The 11,086-nt window shown below is 38.5% G+C and overlaps 1 protein-coding gene across 1 annotated transcript; it reads left to right on the forward strand.

The window, feature by feature from the left end:
• Nucleotides 1-276: 276 nt before the first annotated feature.
• qrfprb (pyroglutamylated RFamide peptide receptor b) lies at nucleotides 277-8,709 on the forward strand. Its single transcript, XM_028568646.1, has 6 exons — nucleotides 277-660; nucleotides 2,266-2,424; nucleotides 4,013-4,074; nucleotides 6,665-6,900; nucleotides 8,044-8,141; nucleotides 8,266-8,709. Exons 1-6 carry the CDS (start codon nucleotides 291-293, stop codon nucleotides 8,661-8,663), a joined length of 1,323 nt encoding a protein of 440 aa, XP_028424447.1. The 5' UTR covers nucleotides 277-290; the 3' UTR covers nucleotides 8,664-8,709.
• The last annotated feature ends 2,377 nt before the right edge of the window (nucleotides 8,710-11,086 follow it).

Below are 11,086 nucleotides of genomic sequence, written 5' to 3' on the forward strand. Positions count from 1 at the left end.
TATGATAGTGACACCTGTAATTGGTCCTTCACGCGCTGGGGAGATAGGTCTGGCAATGCAAGAGAGACGCACGCACGCACACACACACACACACACACACACACACACACACACACACACACAGACAGAGAGCTGCAGCTGCAGCAGCGTAGTTCAGCTGGTGGATGGAGGAGGCAGCGTACCATTTGGACGGACTTGTGGGTTAAAGAGAAGCTTTCAGCTCCGAACTGTTCAAGATTTTTTATTCTGCCTGAAAGCAAGTGGTCTCGGGTTTGAGGACGCGTGTCAGGATGGCAGCAGTTTCTACAGATTATTCAGGGCAAGGGTCCACCAAGATAACTCCTGAAGTGTTCCAGGAGATGCTCCAGTACTACAACCTGAGCCGCCAGGACTTCATCAACACTTACAAAATCCGGCCGCTCGTTTACATCCCTGAGTTACCGTACAGCGCCAAGACCACCTTCGTAATCATGTACATTCTTATTTTCGTCCTGGCTCTGGCTGGAAATAGTTTGGTCATCTACATAGTTGTGAAGAAGCGGGCGACACAGACGGCGACAGATATTTTTATTTGCTATTTGGCGGTCAGCGACCTGCTCATCACTTTCTTCTGCATACCTTTCACTTTGCTGCAGAACATCTCGTCTGAATGGTTCGGCGGTGAGTTTTTAAACGTAGGCTCTAGACTTATTTAGAAGACTTTTCTAGACCGTGTCACGAATAAGAAGCACTATCTCTAATTTGATTATTATTATTATTTATTTATTTTTTTAAATGAAGGCAATTAAGGCTAATTCAAACCTTTATCTTTTTATTTGCTCTTGGAAATCCGACTTCAACTTCATTAAAAGTGGAAAATAGAACATGAAATAGGATTTAAAAATGTAGAAGCCTTGTTGCATTACACAATATTAAAAATGCATTAACTGCCAAATGCATCAGGATTTTCAAGCTATACATACCAATAATGCACGCTATAAAACAGAAAGAAGTCCGTCATTTACTCAAACTAAGCTATGAAGCACACTATATCGTGTAACTGCGACTTAAAGTCGCTAAATATTGAAAGGAACCAAACACAGCAGCGGACTCGCTCTAACAAAGGTTGTCAGATCAGCTGATTAGGTTAGCCAGCAAACACACAAAACATTGATCCCTTCAAGGAATGAAGCTGCAGCAGGAGGCTATCTCGAAGTTACAGGTTGAGCCTTGTGTATCTTTTTAGGATTTTGTAGGCTATATCTAAAAACAGACAATGTATGTGTTTGAGTCACACAACTGTGCTATTACTAGAAGAGTTTGAGGTGATGTGAGGAAGTGATGTGGGAGATATATTCCAAGAAATGGCACATAATAGAGGACTTCTACACAGATTAATACATGCATTGATGAGTGCAACATGTAACTTTTAGGCATTGGAATATTAAAGGCTGTTTAGTTTAGTTTTTGCAAGATCCACTTTCCAGCTTTGCATCAAGCCAAGAGAAACTTTGCAACACATGAATGAAGAAGTGTTGCCGTCGCTGAGTTTGTGATGCTCATACTTTGCAGAAGGTGGACACTCATACATTCATAAAATAAACACTTCATTCAAGGCTATGCAATACTCCTGCAAAACACACACACACACACACACACACACACACACACACACACACACACACACACACACACACAGAGGTGTTGATTCAACTTTCTGATGCTCTAAGTTGTTGTCACATTACAGTCAAATGCATCGTAAATTACTGCATTGCATGACATTTAGAGGCTTTTATTACTATATACACAACAACTCTTCTTCAGCCTCTAAAAGAGCTATATAGAAACATATTTTGCCTCAGTGGCAGTAGAAACTTAGCAGTATCAGCTTTACAGATAGAATATTATTGCAAGTAGATTTTCATCATATCTAACAGCATTATGACCAAGATGCCGACAAGTAGACTTTATTGAAATGTGTATCATAGCAATAGAAGGCAAGCTCAAAGCATGTGCTCCTATTAAAATGTGGTCACAATTAGTTCACGGTGAATCCGTTACAGTGCTAATTTACTCCTGGGTTTCAGCTCTGTGCTTTATTAGCTGTGAAATATGTGTTCAAGAGTAATCAGAGGTGGACGTTTTGTAATTGAAATGAGAAAAAAAACAAGATGAAAGATGTAGCAAGATGAAAAGGGTGAGGGCTATTGCCTCCGTTTAATAGAAATGCATGTTTTCTGCTGTTTCTCAGTACCTCATTGTTTCACCCCTCTGTTCTTCTTGCAGGGGTTCTGGTTTGCAAAACAGTTCCCTTTGTGCAGACCACAGCCATAGTGACAGGCATCCTCACAATGACCTGCATTGCCATCGAGAGATACCAGGGCATTGTCTTCCCCCTGAAAATGAGGAGGCAGTACTCGTCCAAGAGAGCACATAAAATGCTAGGTATTTTGTTTGCAAGAGTGGCTCATTATTCTTTTTAGTGGATGTGTTTGTGTGTCAAAGGAAACATATATTCTGTAGTCAACAACAGCACTGATATATAAAAATTAAATAACCATTGGGTAAAGCCTCTGGTATAATTGCTTTGAGCAAGTTGTGCATGATAGCTGCCTCACGTAGCGTTATGCAGATCAAATTAATGGTTTGTTTCTGTGAAATCTAACTAAAGCAATAATTATACTTGTGTGTAGATTCACACAATCATATTTTCGGACCTACACAAAGAAGGGTAGTAGTTGTATTTATTTATTTCGGTTTCTCCAGGCTCCATGTAGATGAACACGAATTGGAGGTTTATTTTCTACTTGTATGGATTTTTTTCTTCTTTTTGGTTTCAAAATTTGCATACCAAATAGAGTGGAATTAACCAATCAACTTGCACAACACATTTTTGAGATTTGGGGCACGTTCAGCCCCAACAAAACGTTGCAACACGTTTATTTAAACTAAAACAGGAGTGCATTGAACACTCTGTATCGTGTGCAAGTGCTCTGCCTTTTTATTACCATGAGTTTACATACACGTCTCTGCTGATTGGATATAATGTGTGACAGAGCCACTAAGTGAGAGACACACCCACCAAACAATAGAAAACATACCTCAAAGCATGTTGCACACCGTTTGACACCGTTCCGAGGTAACATGTTGATTAACCCGGAAACCGCAGCAAAACATTGCACACTGTTTTGAAATTGAACGTACGTAGATGATTGGTTAATCCAATTTCCTGTTCCAGTCTTAATCTCTTGTACATTTTTACAGAACAAATCTTGTAAAAATGTGTTCAGCTTAAAAATAAGGAATACCTAATGACTGCACTGGTGGAGCTGTCTATGTGTCTGTCCTTTGAGAAAAAGCAAATATATCACGAGCCTTAAAGGTAGAGCCCGACTAATATATCAGCAAATTAATATTAATAGCTGATATTGGCTTATCATACAGAAGCTATATCATGTACTTTGACAAATATGCAAAGAGAAATATAGGTTTCACTTTATTATCATTTTGGATAGTAAAGAAAGAAGTGCAAATTTGTCACAACTCAATAATGTGTCTCGGATATGTGTCAGGCTCAAGTTAAAAGAACAATATCAAATTGTCCTTATGAAACTCCACAACACTCAGTGTTTCTTCATCTGAAATAGTGAGTCAAAACCTCTTTATGTATGATTATTCAGTAAGCAACAAGGTTAGTAAGTGCTGATATTTCAGGTAAATAATGACCAAAAGAACTGAAATTAAGTCCAATCATGTGAATACATTCTAAGTCAGTAGCATGCTGTGCGTTCTCATGCTGTTTGAGTTGAAAACAAAGAAATGCGAAGGAACCTTGCAGACACTCAACATGATTGGCAGCTTGTGAAATATGAAGATCAATTTAATCGTGCAGCTGCTGTGACTACAGTTTGGCATTAGTCACACAGTTTTCTCACCTTGAATATCAGCGGCAGCTACCAAACCGTATTTAAACCAAGTCTTATCTGCAGATTGTATCTGTAAATAATTTACTTATTTAACTTGTATTCTGCAGGGCTGGTTTGGATTGCCTCTGTGATAGTGGGTTCACCAATGCTGTTTGTGCAGCAGCTAGAGGTAAGTGGTGCCACTTAAAGCAACAAAAGTCCTTCCATCAAGTTAAAAAAAACTGATTCAGAACAGAAGAGTATATCATTTTTGTAAATATCAAGATTCAGAAAGACACATTATCTTGTTAACCTTCCATCCTCCAAACGTGTCCTAAGAGTCTTGCAATGAGTGTCTCAGACAAGCTAGGTAGCTATTTATCTTGCTATTTTATATACAATATAATCCTGCAAAATTCTGTCACCTCTTAAAATCCACTCCTGTGTATTTACATCCTGTCAGAAATCAGTTTTTACTGATTTGAAACACTCACTAACCTCTCAGGCAGAAAACATATACTGTAATTAGAAAATCCGAACTGTCACGGTTGAGGGTTTCTGTTGTAGCTTTTTCCCGTTTTATTTGATTTAGTCTCTGTTTCCTTGTTGTTTTACGTTTCATGTTTCTGTCTTCTGTGTTTTACCTTGTGTCTATGTTTCATGCTTATTTTCCTATTTTATTTTGTAGTCTCCGTTTCTCCCATGTTATGTCTTGTTTTACTTCTGTTGACCTGTACCTTTCTATTGTGGTGGCATTATGGTGTTCCTACAGTGTTGTCTCTCTGTCCTTGAAGAGGCCCCTTGACCTTTGTTTTTCTATGCAGTTTCAGTGGACTTGGTAATTAAAGGTCCCATGACATGGTGCTCTTTGGATGCTTTTATATAGACCTTAGTGGTCCCTTAATACTGTATCTGAACTCTCACAAAATTCAGCCTTGGTGCAGAATTACAGCCACTAGAGCCAGTCTCACAATGAGCTTTCCTTAGGATGTGCCATTTCTGTGTCTGTAGCTATTGAGGAGGAGAGTGGGAGGGGCAAGGTGGAGGGTGGGGGTGTGGCCTTGACCAACTGCCACTTTTCTCGTTTGAAAGCCATGATGTCTCTCTCTCATGGGTTGGCCAAATTCTCTGGGCGGGCAAAGCAGAGAAAGGGGAGGTAACCTTGCTTGTTATGACCTCACAACAAGCAGATTCCAAAACGGCTCATCTGAGCTTTCCTTTTCTCAAAGGCAAAGCAGGATACCCAGGGCTCGGTTTACACCTATCACCATTTCTAGCCAATGGGGGACCATAGACAGGCTGGGGGAACTCATATTAATGTTAAAAAAAAACATAAAGTGAAATTGTCATGCCATGGGACCTTTAAGTCTTTTAAATTTTTTTTTTCTAAACCCAGAGTGAAAAGTTTTTTTTTAAATGATTAATTTTACAATACACTTAGTTTGACATAAATGAGTCAGTTGTATAAAGTGCAGAATGCAGAATATAAAGAACACTATATGTTGTGGGTGTTTTATGAATATTCAGTTCACCTTTGGCTGCTACAGCAGTATCTCTGACTGGCAGACGAATTACTTCCCCGTTATCTGAGGAGACTCTGGACAGGAGGCACAGACTGACAGCCAATATAATGTTATACTGATATCATATAAGAAAAATATCACAAACTCACTGTTGAGGAGCTACAGAAGAACGTATGTTATGAAATGGTATAACAAATTAATACAAATATAATGTTGGGTATGCCGCAAGGTGTAAATACAACAGTGCACAATCATTGTTCCTATATATGATTCCTATGTTCAAAGTGATATTAAAAAGTATATGCTAAAATGTGGTATTTTAAGTATTAATTACAACATTTTCAGCGCATTTTAAGTTACTAAATGTTGCAACATATGTCCCAACATAAATATGATTTTATAGTAATATTAGACAGGGCTTAAAATGATTAACTGTGAACTAGTGTGTCAATACTATAAGCACACATAAGTACATAAGTGTATATATATATATATTCTATATTATCAGTGGCGGGCCGTATATTTTACACCTGGGCCTTCAGTACTATCTTACAGCAATGAAACAACTTTCAAATGACATCACTATGACACTAATAAGACACCATATATATATATATATATATATATATATATATATATATATATATATATATATATACAGTACAGGCCAAAAGTTTGGACACACCTTCTCATTCAATGCGTTTTTTTATTTATTTTTATGACTATTTACATTGTAGATTCTCACTGAAGGCATCAAAACTATGAAGGAACACATATGGAATTATGTACTTAACAAAAAAGTGTGAAATAACTGAAAACATGTCTTATATTTTTGATTCTTCAAAGTAGCCACCCTTTGCTTTTTTATTAATAAGGGAAAAAATTCCACTAATTAACCCTGACAAAGCACACCTGTGAAGTGAAAACCATTTCAGGTGACTACCTCATGAAGCTCATTGAGAGAACACCAAGGTTTTGCAGAGTTACTTTTCCTGCTTTTCGACCGTGGTCAGAAAGCACAGGGGAGACACTTTGTTTCTCTTACTATAATTCTAGAGTTGCTACTCGCTTTGAAGCTAATCGCCGTCAATCTCTCAATCGCTCTACCACACACTCCCAAAACACACACATACCGACCGTGCTATTCTCTTAAAGAGATCGAAGCACACACCAACACATAATGATACACTTCAGGCCAAAGCTCTGCTATCTAACTATCAATCCCGCTTAATAGTTTTTTTCCCCTCTCTCTCAAAGGTGAAGTACGACTTCTTGTACAATCACTACCACATCTGCTGTCAGGAGAGTTGGCGCTCTCTGACTCACAGGCAGGTGTACACCACCTTCATCATGGTGGCTCTTTTCCTGCTCCCATTGGCAGCCATGCTTTTCCTCTACACACGTATTGGCATTGAGTTGTGGATCCGCAAAAGGGTGGGCGACTCCTCAGTCCTCAACACCATGAACCACAGGGAGATCAATAAGATCTCAAGGTAGGCATCTTGTCTCCTGTTAGTATGGATACAACTCCTCCAAGTGGCCTTTTTGGCTTTGTTTTGTATTTCAAAGAACACAATTGGCTGTAGTTGTAGTTGTGGGAAGCCGATGAGGGATCATGTCCTTATAGTTGCACTAGTGACTCCTACTGGTTGGACAGGGCACCTGAACAAAGGGAATAGATAAGCTGCATTTGATGTTTAGCATCTTTAAGTGATGGTTCGGAGTAATTTCACCCTAGGGTCCTTTGCACCATGACCTCGAGCCAAAAAAAAAAACAGAAGCTTTTTTCACCTGGGTGGAACATTGTGAGAGTTAGTGTTATCAGCTGAATAGCTTAGTGCAGGCGCTAATGGATCCAAGTTTGTATCTCGTAAATGACTAATAATGCCCGAAATGATACCAAACTGTGGATCTGTGTACAAAGGATCTTGTTACCTAGCAAAAGTTAAAGTTGGTCCCTTAAACTTTTCAGGTTAAGACCACCTAAAGTAGGGACAGATCATCATGATGCCCAATAAATGATGGTAATGTTTAAAGAAGAAGAAATTCAAACATAGACCTTTTGTACACCCATCCATCCAGCCTGACAGAAAAAAATTCCAATGGTCGTTTGGTGTCAATTGAAGCATGTCCAATGATACCACTCTCCCACCACCACTGTTTTTTGCTTAAGTCAGCTTCAAACTCAAACATTTATTTTGCTTATTTTAACCTCAATCAAAATGTTTACCTTCACTGTGCAGTTTTACCCTCGAAGGCTGGGTTCATATTCACCTTCTGCATGTTTTTTTTATGCTCTCCTTTAATATTTAATATACAATGTATATCCGTGTGGTGGAACCTTAACACCACCAGTACAAAAACACTGAGAATCTTTCAGTGAAATAGGAGCTATCTGAATTTAAAAGTATTTGCATATGTATTGCTTCTGGATTTTTCAATGAGGAGAATGGGTGTAATCTTGAAAATTGCTGCAGTCCATTCAGGTGCATGACTGCCAGGGTCCTAATATTTTCCTGGCTGACTCACTGCTCAAGGGCACATTTTAATGAAAGAGTGCAATGATTGGTGTTCTTAGTTGTACCTGTTCATTTCCTGCTGTAACAAGTCAACATGTCTACTGTGACCTTGTACAGGAAAAAGAAAAGAGCCGTTAAAATGATGATCACTATCGTTCTGCTATTCACCATTTGCTGGGCACCATTCCACACAGTCCACATGCTGTTTGAGTACTGTAAGTATGAATTTAAATGGGAACTATTTCTTGGCATAGCTTGGGTGCAAATTGCCATTTATTTAAAGTCTGTGCAGCTCATAAGTTTGAGGTTGAAAGTCTGTCTGTGTGCATTATTGTCCAGATGACCTGGAGAACAAATATGACGGAGTCACACTAAACATGATCATCGCCATTGTTCAGGCCATCGGGTTCTTTAACAGCTTCAACAATCCCATCGTCTACGCGTTCATGAACGAGAACTTCAAGAAGAGCTGCGTCTCCACCCTCTCTCACTGCATTCCAAAGCCTTACCAGCAGGGCGGCGCCGTGGTGGCGTCCAAACTCAGCGTGCAGTTCATCAAACCCAAAAGCAGAGAAGCCTTCCTGGAATCAGAAGAAGGCGATAGCTCGAAGCGGGACTCGGCAGAGAAAGGACCTTCACGTTCATCCCATGGAGAGAGCTCGTTGGAAATAATAGGAGAAAAAATCTTCACCATCCAAACAGAGCTCCATGCAAACAACTCCTCTCAAGTCAAATGAGAAACGAATCCAAGTTGAGCTGTTTAGCCGATGAATTCAACCCTCAATCAGCCAGCTACAGGTGCCTCATATGGGATTTCAGTTCTCACAGCTGCAGGTACCTCATATGGGATTTCAATTCTCACAGCTGCAGGTACCTCATATGGGATTTTAATTCTCACATTTGTGGCTCAAAGACCCACAAAGTCTTGGAAACAAATCTCTGCAGTGCCAGAGGCAAGAGCGTTTTTTATTTCTGGTCTGGAGAACAGCTGAAAGAAATAGGAAGGAATACTTAAAAGAGGCAGTTTAGCTATAAAGAAGATTGTTGGAAACAGACAGGAACAGCAGTCAGACACTGAAACACCAATTTGTTGTCTGAATGGAGAAATCATTTCTGTTGAGAATGTCTCTGAAACCTGCAGGCCACTCAGCCACTTAGTGAGCCTTTCATGATGTGTCGGGTGGAACCACGTTCAGTGCCATGCCAAATAATCACTAACTGTTACCACTGTGGTGTTGTGCTACACTGAGAACAGTTTGAAGACACCATAGAGGACACTGAACTTTAGAGAGCCGTATGCCTTTTAGCAGCAAAGGATGGCGCCTCGGCTTTCATTGCACTGCTAAATGTGTTTAAGTCAGCATGAAACTCAGTTTGTTTCAGGTTCAATTGCAAAATGTTATTTTAATAGGTTGCTCTTAGACATTTTTATTGATTTCAAAATCTTCTGGAGCTCAGAGGTCGCCTCATCATAACATTCAAGGGATGATAATGTCAGATGATACTAAACTGAGCTGCTAGATCAACATTTTTCTTTAATGTGTTCCTTCATCACCATAAAGGACTTAGACTTTTTTTTTTTTTAGATCAAACCTGATGACATACAAAACATGACATTTTATAGTTAATTAGAAAAATGAAATGTGATTAATTCCTACATGCACGAACATAGCGCATCCTTTAGATGACACATTTAATTTAATAATGCAAGACGAATCACAGCAGCTTTCTTCTATCACTGTAGTAAAATATACAGCCATCTTACACAGGAAAAACATGAATACGATTCGCACTGAAGGGAATTGTGGCATTACACACACGCGTTAAAGTTAGTATGATGTTCTGTGATGATGATCTGTTTTGTAACAATATGTTACGAGCTTTGCTTTTGAACAGTTCTGTGCAGATTGTTGTTTGTATAGATGTTGCTTGAAAATTACATTATACCTTGAAAATCCCTTTCTTTTTTTCCATTGTTTTTTTATGCAGATCACTGTATATGCCAGTGTGCTTTGTTCTCGGCTTGTGTCATACAACTATTGTCGATGGATAACTGTCAGTGGCATTAGATTGTGCTCTTTCTCATAGCAAGAATGGGATTTGGCGAGAATGAGGTCATAATCCCGTTGGTATATTACATTTTACATTGAGTAAAAGAACTTATTATAATATGTTTATTTTGTCTTCAGCATAAATTTAAATGGGACCTTTTAATTTAGGGACTGTATGAAAATGATTTGAGTGGGGAGGGGGGCCTGCACCTTTTAATACCTTTTAATAAAGCAAGGCTCTCCCCAGGGTAATTCATATTTTCTTTGGATCATCCCTATGACCTAGAAAGAAAACTGCATCCCCCTCCCCCCAGATATCTAAAAAATATAACTGAATTGGTACGTTTCATTAACAGAGACAAAGCATAAAGAAATGGAACATAATGTACCTCAATTTAAACCATAGTAATGTTGGAATAATAATATTCACTACAGCCACCAATGGGAACATTAGAATTATGAAATGAAGCATTTTTGACAAAATGTTGCTCATTACGGCTATTACCATCACTGAATGAATAAACTGATGTTAGCCCTGTGGCTGCTGATGGACTTGCAAATGTTGTTTGTACATTTATGAATTGATGTCCTTTAGGCCTAATTTAAAAATTCTCAAAACAATTGATCAAGCATCACAATGCTATTGTAAAACTATTTTAAACTAAATCATTAGATGTGATAATTATTTTCACCTGATTGCAAAAAAACTGTCCTAGAGAATCTTTTATAGTCTACTAAGAAAATGTTTCATGGCTAAAAAAGTAATCAAAAAGGACATTTGGTTGTGGGACATGATGCGTGTTTAGCAACAGATAAGTGTAGGGTGGCAAAACTGATCCTCACTATTCTAATCACTGAGCAGAGAATTAACCAAAAACGGCTACATAAAGTTTAAATGCATCTGTGAGATTATTGAAAAAAAAAAAAAAAAACAGATGCTCTCAGACGATCTAATGTGAGTTGTAATCAGCTATTAAACACTCAACAATAAGCAAATATGTATACAGTATACTGCAGTATTGTAAATGTGAGATTTTGAAAGGAATACTCCACCTTTTTTTGTTTTTTTAATAAAAAATACTCACCCCCTGTGGACTTAAAGTTTGTAA

The sequence above is a fragment of the Perca flavescens genome, chromosome 21 (genome assembly GCF_004354835.1).
Source record: "Perca flavescens isolate YP-PL-M2 chromosome 21, PFLA_1.0, whole genome shotgun sequence".
NCBI classification, from domain to species: Eukaryota; Metazoa; Chordata; class Actinopteri; order Perciformes; family Percidae; genus Perca; species Perca flavescens.